Genomic DNA, 15,834 nt, shown 5'->3' with positions numbered 1-15,834 from the left:
TGGTAAGTGGCTACTGCCGCCCATGGACATCTGTAATGAACCCAGATAGGATTAGATATTCCTACCTGAGGTCAGCCACAGATGCGCCGCTACCCCTGAGGACTAAGCTGGAACGCCTCGGAAAAGTCTGTCTCCCTTACCACACCCTTCAAACCGGAACACAGCAGTGCCTAACACTGCTGTTATTAGGTAGAAATAGGTGTGGCGGTGGTGCCGCCGGAGTCGAACCACAAAGGGTTCTACCACCTTATAAAATGTGTATGTGAAGTCTACCAATACGCACTTGGCCAGCGCGGTGAACTATGGCCTAATCCTTCTCATTATGAGAGGAGGCCCGTGCCCAGCAGTGGGACAGTATTGTTGCCGCAGAGGAAAACGTTGGATGCCTGGTACAAATATTTGTCGTCGTCGTCGACAACCCATTACTGTCCCATTGCTGGGCGCTGGTCTCCTCTCAAAATGAGAGGGATTAGGTCTTTGTCTACCGCGCCGACGAAGTGCTTATTGCTGGACTTTACATACCTTTGAAAACGTTTTTCTTTTTTTATAAAAAAAAATCTATGATTTCATCATGATGTTTTCCTTCGCCGTTACAGAGAGTAATAATTAATTTATAATACGCACATAACTTTAAAAAATAATAGGTACCTAGGAACATCGGACCTGGGAACATTATCATTTCCGTGGTAAACATCTTTACCCTTTCACAAATCAAATCTCATCGGCGCTAAACAGTCCGTGCCAAACTTCTAGTCCGCTCTGAAGTTGTTGCGCGCAGGTGTAGTCAGATAGCCAATGACGTCGAGCATAGATAACTATAGGGGCTGCCAAATAACTTTTTTTTTAAATGCGATAAAAAACAACTGAATATTTTCTCAAATTTCTTTTTTTATTTGAAAATACAATCCTTCCGGTTAATAATGGTAAATAAAGTGTGCAGCTGTATTTCACCAATGGCTTCACGAATATTGTCCTTTAAAGCGTCAATTATCTCTGGCTTGTCGGCGTAACACTTATCTTTGACGCCACCCCACAAATAATAGTCCAACGGTGTCAAATCGCAGCTCCGAGGTGGCCAAACTACATCAGCTCTGCGGCTGATAATGCGATCTTCAAAAACAGGGCGCAAAACATTGAGTGTAGCTTCGGGTGTGTGGCACGTAGCGCCGTCCTGTTGTTGCCAGTATCCTCCTCTTCAATTTTTGTGAACAAAAATTTGTTCAACATGGCCCGATAACGATCGCCATTGACTGTAACGGCCACTCCTTGCTCATTTTCAAAAAAAATGGCCCAATTATTCCTCTGGACCACAATCTGCACCAAACAGTGACTCGTTTTGGGTGCGTCGGCTTCTCAATGTATGCGTGCGGGTTTTCTGTGCCCCAAATGCGACAATTTCGCTTGTTTACATACCCGCCAAGATCAAAATGAGCTTCATCTGAAAAGATGTTTTTTTTTGCAAAATCGGCATCTTCTGTAAGTCGTTCGCAGGCCCACTTAGCGAAGCGAAAACGCATTGGATGGTCAGTTGGCTTCAACTCCTGAACCAATTGGACTTTGTATGGCGTCATACCAAGGTCTTTATGCAAAATTCGTCTCAATGATGTCTCCGAAATGTTCAATTATTGAGAACGACGGTGAATCGATGTTGATGGCGCTTCACGCACACTTTCTGCCACAGCAGCAATATTCTCGGGTGTACGCACTGTTTTTGGCTTTTCACGCATTGGTTTATCGATGAGGATGCCAGTTTCTTTCACTTTTTTCACAAGATAACGAACATACGGAGCTGACGGTGCTTTTCTTCTTCCAAAATCCGTACGCAATTTTCTCACACATTCTGCAACATTACCATGATTTTAAAAGTAATGTCGCAATATTTCCCAGCGTTGTTCAACCATATTCGTTCAGCGGAAAAATAAAACTAATTATCTGTCAAATCAAACATGAGCTAAGGATTACCATTCACGAAATAAGGGCTAGTTGAAAAAAAAACGTTAGATGGCGGACCCATTACAAGCATATACTCCGTAGCAACAATAAGGGCACACTAACTACGCTATGTAGACGAGAGCGGGCAGCGGACGGGTGCTGTCTCCGTCAAGCTAATATCTACAATTTGTTGTTGCGACGCGACTCATTGCTATGTATTCAGAGCGGACTAGAAGTTTGGCGCGGACTCTACCAAGCCCTTGTCCGACTCATTCACGCTCATGCAAGCACGTCATGATACCTCCTAGGACCAATATGTATACTTCCAACTAACTTGTCACGGGTAGCAACAGAATTATGGCTAACTTTAGTTAGGACTTCATTATTTCTAATTTGAATATAATTACTAATATGCGATTCAAGATAACAGGTAGCAACAGGAAACATCAAACCGGTAAAGTAACAGGAAAGCGTTCTGAAAATATGTAGGTACATATTTACGTATCAAGATCCAATACATACGCAATAAATGAGTATAAGACAGATTTTTGTGTGTATGATACATGATATAATTATTTGTATAACTATTTCCTTGTCCTTGTTTATATGAGTCAATTATAGTTGAGAAATCCTCATGGACCCCGCGTGAGCGAGAGTTATGAATAAATAAGATTTGAATTTGGACTCTTACTGACTAAACCTTCGTGGCGTTCTTTTGGAACCTCGGGACTGGGTTATGATAAACGTAAGCATTACGCTGTTTGTCCACCAACCACGATACCGAGCCGATACCGATAATTAATGACGGCGCCGAAGTAGCGTACATACATTTGCTATAGCAGCTTGTCCACCGAACGTCCGTCACCCGAGCAACGTCATCCCATAGTAAATGTATGTGTACGCTACTTCGGCGCCGTGATAAATTATCGGTATCGGCTCGGTGACGGTGCAGTGGACAAACAGCATTACATTTGCGGTCCGGCAACGTCGGCCGACGCTGATGTTATCGCCATATCAGCACATCTCAAGAGATAGTGGTAGAACCACCACACCTATATCTCCCTTATAACAGTATTGTTACGCGCTGCTGTTTTCTGGTTTGAAAGGTATGCTAAGGGACATACTTTTCTGAGGTATTACAGCTTAGCCCTCAGCAGTAACGGCGCATCTGTGGCCGATGGAATCCAATCTTATCTGGGGTGTTACTTGGATATTACAGATATCTATGAGGGGCAGTAGCCACTTTCCATCAGGTGGATTGCATGCTCGTCTGAAGCTCCTATATTATTAAAAGGTAAGGGTCTCGCTCTACGGTGCCTGTCATGAGATGAGCGTGCAGAACGCACACACGACATCTCTAGTCCCAAGACCAGAATTGGATTTCCCGAATCCGTTACCTTAAGTATTGTTACCACACGGAAACAGCCCTGTAAAAAAAGATATCTTTCTAATAAAGATAACATAGCTTTCTTTTAAATTTAATGCTGTAGACGTACGCTTTTGATATATGTACATCCATTTACGGTATTGCTTTATACAATTACTTACCTTTACGTGTAAACAACAGTATCAAATACTCATTCACGATGGAATAACTATGGTTGAATAGAATTGTGACGTGGAATCGATCTATATGACGTATTATCGAAATACGTGTACGAGTATTGTGGTATAGCGTGACTAGAATTGATTTGGCGGTCAATATTCATTACTATTTGAAGAATACAATGATTCTGTCATAACACGTACAAATACGATCAAAATATGATACCTACTTAATTTTGACTTACTTACGCCCTTTTGTAACATATGTAATCAGTGCATCTAATGTTTGTCAACCAAAGATTGTTTTGACAATTTCTAGTAGGTAGAGATTGGTAAATTTTGATCGAGAAAAAATATTGGATAGATTGATTATTAATAATGGGCGATAACCGTTGGTATAAAAGCTTTTAAATTTTAAAATATTAAAGCTGAATATAATTTTAATTTTTTGAAACGCAAAAATGTTTGCAGAGGAGATAAATTTTGAATTATGGTTCTTTATCAAAAATAAATTTGAATGTATTAAAATTGTTTATAATTAATGTTATACTTCGATGAATGTCAAGTTCGTTTTTTGATAAGAAATTATGGTCGAATTATTATCGCCGGACAAGTAGTAATTATAAATATGCAACCTGTGATATCCTACACGTCACTACCTAGTCACTCGTATGTGCAGTATATTATTACAATGTATGCATATTGAAATTAAACTATGAGATCACACCAGTGAAATCCAACTGTTTTCCCTACAATCAAATTGGTCTTCTCCATCTGGAGGTCCAAGACCTTAGATTTTTTCATGTTATGTGTATTTGAAATTAATTTAACGGTTAAAGAAAACATTTTGGATATTCTTACAAACCTGAGTTCATAAAAAAACACGATTAAACGTGCGAAAATAAATAGTGGTGACCAACATGTTAGTCTGAGAGGTTTTTTAAAAAAGCTCTCAAAGGTGATTTTGTTTTTCTTTTTCTTCTCATAAAAGCAGTAGATCCCCATATCAAAGTGTTGCATAAAAATCTTAGGGCGACCACCGTCTTAGTTTTAGAATATTATTTTAGAATCATGCATTGTCATCTAAATCAAACGTGTATTAAAAACTGCAAAATTACAACCCAATCGATTGCGGTACGAATTACCAAAAAAAAAAAGGTTTTAATCAAAATAAAAACATTAACAAAACACTCAAATTGGAAAAATCGAACAGTTGCATTATGGTTTATGTATCTGTAAATGGACCCAGTTAATGGGGGTACGAATTACAAAAAAAAAAAAGGTTTTAATCAAAAGGAAAACATTAACAAAACTCTCAAATTGGATATACCGAACAGTTGCATTATGGTTTATGTATCTGTTAATGGATTCAGTTCATGTACCTCTAGATATATCTACCTATCTACTTACCCATATTATTTTATTTTATTAGGAAAACATACAGTGTACCGTCATGTCTATATAGTTATCATTTAGTAATAACAACACACCATTTGGCTGTTTTCTTTATATCTACCAAACTACCTATACCTATTCGCAGCCGGTCATGGATTGGTGATGAAATTAAATGAAATTTTATATTGCACAATTATTGTCCCGTTATTTATACTTAATTCCAAATGTTGCCAAAGAATCACCAAAGATCGAGAGACATATGATGATGAAGACAGATGTAGTATAAATAATGAAAATTATATCATTAGGATGCAATAAAAGTCATTAGATAGATTTAATTAATAACGAGCGTATGTTGGTTAAAATTACGACATAATTAAAGAGTATTGGTATAGTAGTTGTTACTTAAGTTCATTATTTTTTCGTGTGTAGAGTGATTACTCATGAGCATTGACGGACCATTCGTCCCGAGGATTTAGCTCTGGGGGTCTCCAAATATATTCAAGCTCCATTGTAAAACCTTGAAATATAAGATTAACTTCTTAGACTGGGGCCTCATACAACAATTCCGCCACGGGCCTCCCGAGTCCGCCGCTGCTCATGTTACTGATGTAAGGAGTAGGTAATTAGAATGACTTTTATGTAATGTGCTTTTCGCAAATAACAAGAAATTATAAAAGTGTGATATGTGAAGAAATGTTTTATGATAGATGTCGAGTTGGTTGTCAAGGCTTAAATAATTATAACATGTTTTCCTCAGTTTATATTTTCCCAATATATAATAAAATAAAAAGATACTCGTACGGGCTACAACCGTATATTTTGTAGCAGAAGCAGTTTACGCTGAATTGATGCATTTGAGTTAGTGCGCTAATGAGCTCTATCGATATCGGTCGCGTGCTTCTCTATCATTCACATGATAATGTCTTCCGTCATCGTTAAAGCAAGTGATGATTAATTTATAATATGCACTTTGAAAGATAAGAGGTGCGTGCCTGGGATTTGAACCTCGGTCCTCTCTGATTGTCGCGTTTCAAATAGGCTATCACTACTTAGACACTGCGGCGTCGACTCGGTACATTTGACCTGAAAGGGCAGCCAGCTACAAAGCATAGTCATAGTCGGTATTCCCTAAACTGACGTATCCTAAGTAGCGAGCAGAACCCTTAGTACGAGTTTTTAAGTTTGCTCGAAAACGTTCAACGCTTACGAATTCGCGCATACAGCGCCCACGTGGACCATATCGAAACTAAAATTCCGCACTTCGAAAACTGAACGATAATGCTATAAAAATTAAATTTAAAATGTAAAAATAAGGGTAAAAATACTAAGGGTACACGTTGACAACACATTCGTACTTCTAGTGACACAATGGATAGTGTTAATTGTAAGGAAACCCCTTTAATAGCTTCCTGACCGCAAAAGGTAATAATGCTTTGTACACTAATTGGGCTATGAGTCTACATAAGGATTCCCTGTGTTATGGGTGTCATGTCATTTCTTGTTATACATGTGATAGTATTAGAGCTGAACTTAAATTATTGTATTTAGTTATCCCGAACGCATTCTAAATAAAAAATTACGCAATGTTTCGTAATTTACTCGTATATGTGGGAGAATGCTTCATTTCATATATAAATATTCCGTTTTTAAAATCACATGATATTAATTTCGAACTACCGCTCCGTATTAACAATTGACTACCTGTATCATGGTATAAAAAAGGGGCGCGCAACTGTCAACAGATCAGAACTTGTCCAATAGTGGGCACGGCACGGTGGTGCTCTGAACTGTTTGGTGTTTGGCTTGGGTGTTATTGTTACTATGGTGGCATTAACGCTTATTCATTTAATTATTTTAACTATATTTTTATAAATATTGGTTAAATTCGTTGAATCGAAATACCATTGTAGATCTACCTACCGGCGCGCCCACATATGTGTACCTTTTTTTTTGTTTACGAGGGGGAGAACTTCAAAAGGTACCTGACGACATGGGAGTTACGCCGGCTTATGTGGGATTTTTATCGCACTAAAACTCCCCGGTGGCAGTCCTCAGCGCTTGGTGGAGAACTCCGGGATCACCAATAAAAAACAACCGGAGTCCTCATAACGCGATTCCACGATCGGGTTCTGCCCTGGGGGAGCAGTTTTCGTTCCTCCCACACCATTCCGTTCTGGTGTTCACGACGGTATGCGGCCACACATACCGTCGTCCTTCTCGGGGTCGCTTACTGGACGGTTCGAGCCGCTCTTTCTTCGTTCGAGACGGTTCGACTCTTGCCGCCCGCAACCCGGAAGCCCCCTTTTAGTCGCCTCTTACGACAGGCAGGGGATACCGTAGCCCTATTCTAGTCGGAACTACAGGGACAAAGTTATATACTTAATGTTTAATTTAATTTTTATTATTAGTATTAAAATCGGTCTGTGCTGTTGTCACTGTATTATTGCAAGCAAGAATAATGTTTATGGAACATTATTTTCCATAAAGGACAAAACTATTTTCTTAAAAGTACAGTTTTTTTAAATAAATTATAGAGTATATTTGTTTACTAATTCATTCATACTTTCACAATCATACAGATCCATATAAAGGTATGCTACAACATTTAGCTGACGTCACGACATTGTCACTACATTGGTCATCAGTGACGTATTTCCCTATGTCTAAATAATAGTCACCTGGTTATGTACTGGGAAAATATTTTTTTCCATGAAATTCTGCAGTTTTGGTTCTAATTGATTATTCATATACAATACGACATGGAATTTATGTATCAATGCCGTCCATGTGATCATCAACCCATTATTGTCCCACTGCTGGGCACGGGTCTCATCTCAGAATGAGAAGGATTAGGCCATAGTCCACCACGCTGGGCAAATGCGTATTGTTGGTAGACTTCACATACCTTTGAGATTTATTTTTATAAATCTCTTAGGTGTGCAGGTTTCCTCACGATATTTTCCTTCACCGTTTAAGCAAGTGATAATTAATTTCTAATACTTTGAACAATCAGAGATGCGTGCCTGGGATTTGAACTTCGCACCCCTCGATCGAGAGGCCGAGTTTCTTAACCATTAGGCTATCACTGCTATGACAACTATCGCTACTCGATTATGCCGCCCATGTAAGTGTCATAATTTAAGAATTAAGTAAGCTTAATGTTTATTCTGATTTAATATCAAATAGAGTTGGACCGTTCAGTAAATGAGTTTTTATGGCCTGACGACTAAGTTAGAACGTGTGATGTGCCTCATTCTTCAAGTCAGAACAGAGCGAGCGTTACTCCACTTTTTGAGAATTAAAACATATTTTAATGCCATTGGTTAACTTTGTAGGGTTTGACAACCTTTAGCGTCGACAACCTGATTTTTTTATAATATAGGAGCATACAGTCTACATAATAGTTTTAATTATAATATATCTCTCTATATAATTGTTTATACAATAGTTTTTTGAAGGGTAATAAGGGAGACAGACTTCCGAGGCGTTCCAGCTTATTCCTCAGGGGTAGCGGCGCATCTGTGGCCGACCTCAGGTAGGAATATCTAATCCTATCTGGGGTTGATTACAGATGTCCATTGGCGGCAGTAGCCACTTACCATCAGGTGGACTGCATGCTCCTCTGCTACTCCAATATTATAAAAAAAACCCGGTGGTGAGTAGCCAAGTATGGACACCGTCATCAATCTCACATAACTATTTTACGCGATGTCGGTCGTAGATGCGTTGCAAGCTGATGACTAATTTGGAACGCCTCCGACTAGTACTCGTATGTCCCCCTTAACACACCGTTCAAACTGGAACACAGCAGCGTTGAACACAATAGTTCTGTTACTGGTTAATAACAATAGTTATAACATAGATAAGTATAGATATTTCACCGCCTTGTAATTGAAGGAAGCCATTAAATGACTTAAACGGCTGACACTTCTGTCAGCCGTTTAATGACTGTCATAGTATAATTTACGCGGAATAATGCCAACATGCGCAGTTAACACGAAATCGAGGAAAAAATGCGAAGAAATATCGTTTCATTTGTAAATGATCTAAAAACTACATTTTTTAATATTTTTCATACATGAAAATAATTGACAGTGACAATTGTCAAAAGGTTACATTTTCTCGTTAGGGGCGAGTAATCTTTACTAATGTATGAGTTATAACAATAGTTATTTAGACAGTAACAGGTTTGGCGGTGGTACCACCGCCAAACCGAATCACTTTTATAAATTTCTAAGTAACATAATACCATTGGAAATCCCATTTTGCAAATGTTTATCGTTGGTGTTAATTTCGCAATAAATTGCATTTGGAATCGAATTTTTCGGAAAATCATTTCGAAGATAATATTTGGTTGCATGTAATTAATTATATACAAATTTTCCTTCTTTGGTAATAATGCCGATAGAATTAAGAATTTCGAACAGTTTTCCTCTTATTGTTGATGACGATCCTATTATTAGGTAATGGATATGTATATGACTTGAAATTTATTGTTACATTAAGACTTAGATACATTAATTTCCAATCAGGTCTGATACAGTCTGCTAGGGGCGCTGATTGGAAATGTATGGGCAAATACGTAAACAAATACAAAAACAGTCATTTTTGTAAAAACGTCAAAACTCATACTAAGGGTATTGATCACATATAGGCGATATACATAGTAAAAACAACCAAAGTTTGTTTGTCTCCACCTGCAAAGTTTTATGATATGTAGTATCTAATTGAATTAATTTCGATTAGTTTCTTATTTCCCATTTTAGTTAACTACTTTAAGGTAATCGAGTTACTTGTTTTTATAATTACGAGACAGGTATATTTTATATGTATATTGGACAAGCTGTTCACACCGTTATCCAAAGAAATATATTGATGGCCGACTTCAGAAATATGTACTAAACAAACATTTATTTCAATTATTTTTTACTTTGTAATGACATAGTAATCGGTTGTATTTTTTTGTTATTTTTTAATACGCTTTTATTAGCTTCAGACGTATGTATGTTGGTATGTTAGTATGTAACGGAATCTTTGAACATGATTTTAACCCCCTTCAAAACGTCGGATTAACTTGAAATTTGGCATACTTATTAAGGACCGATGACAATTCAATATTTTAAACATTCTGACCCGTTATCCTTACTAGGATAATCAGGATCAGCGATTTTTGTTTTCCTGAGACCCGGAAGGTCTGCGTTAAGACCAATAAAGGAATCTACCAGGCGCGCCGATCACCTAACCTAACCTGACCTGACCTGACCTGACCTGACCTGACCTGACCTGACCTGACCTGACCTCAACTTCGACGCGTCCGTTGTTAATAGCATCATGAAGCGGTGTCTCATCATCCTTATTCATTCAGCACTTCAACGTCTGCACCTTCCTTTAACAAGATTTCCACTATTTCATTGTTCCCATTTCTTGCTGCCAAATGTAAAGGCATATATGATTTCAGCTCATCGTCATAGTCACAACTTATATTATTAACTCGAGCTGTAATATTAATTAAACTACTAACAGTTTTAAAATCTCTGCAGGCAGCAGCAACACAAAGAGAAGAAATTCTAGAATTATTTTCGATATTAACATCATCATGCTGTAATATTAAATCGATGATTGGACGACGTCCTTTTGAAATGGCTAGATGTAAAGCAGTTGACCGTTTTTCTCTTGAGTATTGCCATCAGCGCCTGTTTTTAAAAGATGCTCTATCATCCTTTTTCCGTGATTACTTTTATCCAAGATAGAGGACCTGGGATATGGTATAAATTATGAAAGAGAGCAGTTAGCATTGGCAATTCGGATGTCATTCAACAAGTCCTCTGGGATTTTCACGTTAACAATAAAAATAAACACCAATGTAAAACACCACTTCATACAGCTGTGTTAAACAATGACCCAGTATTTATTTTTGCACTGCTAAGCAAAGGTGCTGATGCTGATTCGAAAGATAAACTTGATAATACGCTACGTAATAATCGTTAAAATAATCGCTAAAATAATCACTAAAAAATGAAAAATAAATAATAGTTAAAAAAAACTAAAAAATACGCTTTTGTAAAAAATTCGACCAAAAAATGAAAAATAAATAATAGTTTAAAAAAACTAAAAAAATACACTTTTTATAGAAAATCCAACTAAAAAAGAGAAAATATTTTTTTTTAAATTTGAATTAAGAATAGTGTAAATAAGATAAAAATATTTTTTATTGTAAAAAAAGCGTGGGGTGCTTTTTAAGATATTATCAAAATGATAATCCTTCTACTCAATATCTATCAATAAAATATTTATAACTATTGACACCATGCACCCCACGCTTTTTTTACAATAAAAAATATTTTTATCTTATTTACACTATTCTTAATTTAAATTTAAAAAAAATATTTTCTATTTTTTAGTTGGATTTTCTATAAAAAGTGTATTTTTTTAATTTTTTTAAAATATTATTTATTTTTCATTTTTTTGGTCGAATTTTTTACAAAAGCGTATTTTTTAGTTTTTTTTAACTATTATTTATTTTATAAAAGTAGTCCTCAGGGGAGTTATATTTTTGATTAACTATTTATTTTCAAAATGTGTAAATTATTAAAGTTGGAATCGTAAGATGATATATTTCCCTAAATTCGGTGTGTTTGTTTCAGTATGTACGTAGTTTGGATAACAATTTCCTGTTTATTTTTCATTAATGAACCACAAACCATAATAACATGTGTAATTATAATTCGCCAAGTACGAGTCGAACTCGCACATAGAGGCTTCCGTACCACCAAATGTTCATTATATTTTACTTATTTTTATAAAATAACCATATTAAAATATGTTTTCTTGTGCTTGTTTGTATTTATTATAATAGTAGTTGTAGTAGTAAACGGATTGTAAAAATTTCAACTGTCATCCTAGTACGGTTTAATAGTTAGGGCTCGAACACAAAACTGCGATGCGACGCGATGCGAATTCGCAACGCAGAAAATTGCGATGCGAATTGCTGCGATGCGATATCGTGCGGCGTAGCGTCTCTCAGGGTGACCAACAACAACAACCACTGTGCGATGCGAATCAATTCGCAAGTTCTTGCGATGCGTCGAGGGAGCTCGCAGATTTTTGCGATGCGACGTCGCATCGCAGTTTTGTGTACGAACCCTTAGATCGAAAAATGCCGAAAATACCGGTTTGTTGTATGGAGACCCCCGTTAATATTCAACTATAATTTATTTTTAGTATTTGCTGTTATAGCGGCTACTGTTATGTATCCTCTGTAAAAATGTCAAGTGTCTATATAATATGGTTCCAGAGACAGAGCCCTGTGACAGACGGACAGACAGCGAAGTCTTAGTAGTAGGGTTCCGTTTTTACCCTTTGGGTACGGAACCCTGAAAACACACAATTACCTAATAATACAGAATTAACAAATTTAAATTATATTTTTTTTTATAATATAGGTGTAGCAGACGAGCATGCAGTCCACCTGATGGTAAGTGGCTACCGCCACCCATGGACATCTGTAATCAACCCCAGATAGGATTAGATATTCCTACTTGAGGTCGGCCACACATGCGCCGCTACCCCTGAGGACTAAGCTGGAACGCCTCGGAAAAGTATGTCTCCCTTACCACACCCTTCAAACCGGAACACAGCAGCACCTAATACTGCCGTTATTAGGTTGAAATAGGTGTGGCGGTGGTGCCGCCGGAGCCGAACAACAAAGGGTTCTACCACCTTCCTAATTAATTTCAGCTTTTAAAGGCGTATTTTCAATTTATTTAATAAATATTTCTATTGACAGTCACATGTTAAGTAGGTACTAGCAACATTCCGTTTCGAATTTTCCCATGATACAGCAATATCGTCATAATCTTGATGTTTCATAAAAAAATTGAGAATTGTAACTTTTTTCTAATCTGACAAGTCATAAGTATGCGAATTAATATGCCAGTCAATAAGAACTACGTATGTGTGAATTATTTATTGAAATATTATTGACCACCAACATTTTGGCCTAGTGTTAAAATGAGTCATTTGTGTAAGGTACATATTTAAGATATTCTTTGTATGACGTTTTACGTTCATAGTTGTATTATTTTAGAGTAATGTGTAATATATGTAATAATATAATAACATACCTAATGTGGGTAGGTAATGTTGACAATATCATGTATGCGCTGGATTTAATTTTAATTGTTTTTGTTTTAAATAAATGGAACTCCAAAAGCTTTCATATTCAAATTAAAAAAAAAAAAGAAATAAAATTGAAGTTCTGAAATCTGTCATAAAGAAATCTGTTTCTATAGAAAGTGAAAATCACAGCTAATTACTAAATGAACATCAAAGTATATACAACACCTTAAACGAAACAAAGTTTCTGTCTGTCTATCTGCCTGTTCACACTGTAACGGGTGGATAGATTTGGACGGAAGTTTCACTGACAGTTAGCTGATATTAGGATGAGAAACTTAGGCTTCATTTATTTTAGAAAAAATATTAGGGATCCGCGCAAAAAAAAAAATACAAATAAATCCCATGAAATCTCTCGAGTATTTCCATTCTGAAGGTGGTAGAACCCTTTATGGTTCGACTCCGGCGGCATCACGGCCACACCTATTTCTGCCTAATAACAGCAGTATTAGGCGCTGCTGTGTTCGGTTTTGAAGGGTGTGGTAAGGGAGACATACTTTTCCGAGGCGTTCCAGCCTAGTCCTCAAGGGTAGCGGCGCATCTGTGGCTGACATCAGGTAGGAATATCTAATCCTATCTGTGGTTAATTACAGCTGTCCACGGGTGGCAGTAGCCACTTACCATCAGGTGGACTGCATGCTCGTCTGCTACTCCTATATTATATATAAAAAAAAACTTAAACGTGTATGAAACCGCGGGGCATAACTCGTATGTAATAAAACTGTCTTACACATTGCTCATAGTCCTTTGTTGTTACGCAAAGTAAGGAAATCCCTTCAATCACCTAGAGTACGCGCAAATATTACTACGTTTACTACTTACTATTAAATAATTCATTAAAGTAGTGTAGGTGATTTAATCGATTACCGGAAAATAAGTAACTTGTACAGGGAAATCACCTTCGTGTAGTGTCAATTCACTTTTAATATTAAGTAATTAAATAATAGGAGATAAGTGATTAATTTGACTTGATGACTCATGACGACCTGATGACTCTTGGGTCTTACCGATAACCAAAAGCTCCTGAGCTAAAACCTGTTAAGTGTTTCGTTTTTCTTTTTACCCGACTGCGGAGTATACAGGGTGAATTTTCCAAATGGCCGTCAGGGCCAAAACCGAAAGTATAAGGATTAGCGAAAAATACTAAAAATGGAGTTACAAGGTCGATTTTGATGAAAACTAAAACTCAATCAATAGATTTTTAAAAATGTTTTCCCTAGCCGGGAATGGTGCGAGTTCATTAAAAAAAAAATAAACCCTATATTCTTACATTCCTATATTCTTTGGAACGCTCTGCAGCCCAAACGGCTTGACTGAATTTTAATATACGAGGAGTTTATAGATTCGTCTTAAGTTACCTTTTGTTATATTTTTCTTATATATTTTTAACCAGTCTTTTTTTGTTGTGATTATTAAATTAATTATGTTGATTTCAACTTCATCAGCACGCTATGACAGGAAAAAACGATAAGCGTTAAAGGATTTTAGTAGTACGAAAGCTTGATTATTTTTTATATGATTCTATTGCAATCGAGCAAGTTGTCCACTTGATGGAGGTGGCAACAGCTGCCTATGGACGTGTGTAATCAACCCCATATAAGATTAGATTCCGATGCGATTAAGATACAATTGCGCCGCTACCCCTGAGTACTAAGTTGGAACGCCTTGTATTAGTATGTCTCTCTTTCCTCAACGATCAAACCAGAACGCAGCACCGCTTGACACTGCTATTATTAGGCAGAAATAAGTATAGGCTATGGAAATTCCTTTGTAGAAACAACATATATTATATATATAGGCGTTACCGCCCTGGATGACTACTATGTTTTGATGCTATTTCTGTAACAAAACCTAATTATTTATTGCTTTAAATTCATGTCATATGAGTAATATAGCATGTACCGTATGATTCGTAAAGTTTTTTGATGGTAGGTACATAAGGGACAATACACGAGTGACTATTATTTTACTAAATAGTAGGAATTATATTCGCAAAATAGGGCTGTGTCACTTATAGACTCATTTTAGGATTACCTTTCCTTTACTTTTTACCACGGTTTTTTTAGCTTGTATCTATGTATGTATGTCTGCTTCACTCATTGAACTCACTTTGAACGGTCCGATTATTTTAAAATTTTGAACAATTATCAAGAACCGATGACAATATACGATTTTAATAATTTTATCCTATTCTCCTCATCAGGATCGTCAGGAATCACGATGAACGATTTTCCTTGTGCGATTTTAGCGTGATTTTTAAACTATAATTACTACTTCTATAATCATTGTTTTTTTTTCACCGCTGCCTCTATTATTTTGCGTATTACTTACAAATTAAAAAATGATATATTTGTTTCATTTCAGGTGCGACTAAAGAAATCGGCACTGCCTTGACCAGGGTGTGCTTGCGTCACCGCGCCATCGAGACTAGAATGAAAACTTTCATAAGGTGACCATTATATATTTCTTGTACACTTTTACAAATACAAGCTAAAAAGTATACTAAAGGGAGTAATAATTCGCTATAAAAATATTATGCATACTTATTATCTCTGTTATTTTTGTCTAGCATTGTTTGGTCCTAATCATAATAAATATAGCATAGAGTAAGAATGAAGTGAGAGGTAGAGGTTACTACCATCTATGGACATTTGTAACTAATTCCATCTAGAGCAGAGTTTCTACCTAAAACTGAAACAGAAAAATCGATAACAGATGCGTTACCCCTCCTGAAAACTAAGATGGCCGCTTTATCAGTTGGCATTCACACTCTTCCGCTGAAAC

At 36.7% G+C, this 15,834-nt stretch overlaps 1 protein-coding gene across 1 annotated transcript in view; it reads left to right on the top strand.

Moving 5' to 3' along the window:
* Positions 1-15,834, top strand: part of mim (missing-in-metastasis) — a 286,624-nt gene that overhangs the window by 241,172 nt on the left and 29,618 nt on the right. The window contains exon 4 of the mRNA XM_073090292.1: positions 15,415-15,499. Within this exon, the coding sequence (XP_072946393.1) occupies positions 15,415-15,499 (85 nt within the window). The remainder of the gene's footprint in view (positions 1-15,414; positions 15,500-15,834) is intronic.

This window comes from Epargyreus clarus, unplaced genomic scaffold, assembly GCF_041222505.1.
Source record: "Epargyreus clarus isolate Ecla_fem2 unplaced genomic scaffold, WU_Ecla_fem_2.2 ptg000032l, whole genome shotgun sequence".
NCBI classification, from domain to species: Eukaryota; Metazoa; Arthropoda; class Insecta; order Lepidoptera; family Hesperiidae; genus Epargyreus; species Epargyreus clarus.
Note: the sequence above shows the minus strand (reverse complement) of the source record. Positions and strands in the feature narration are given on the sequence as shown.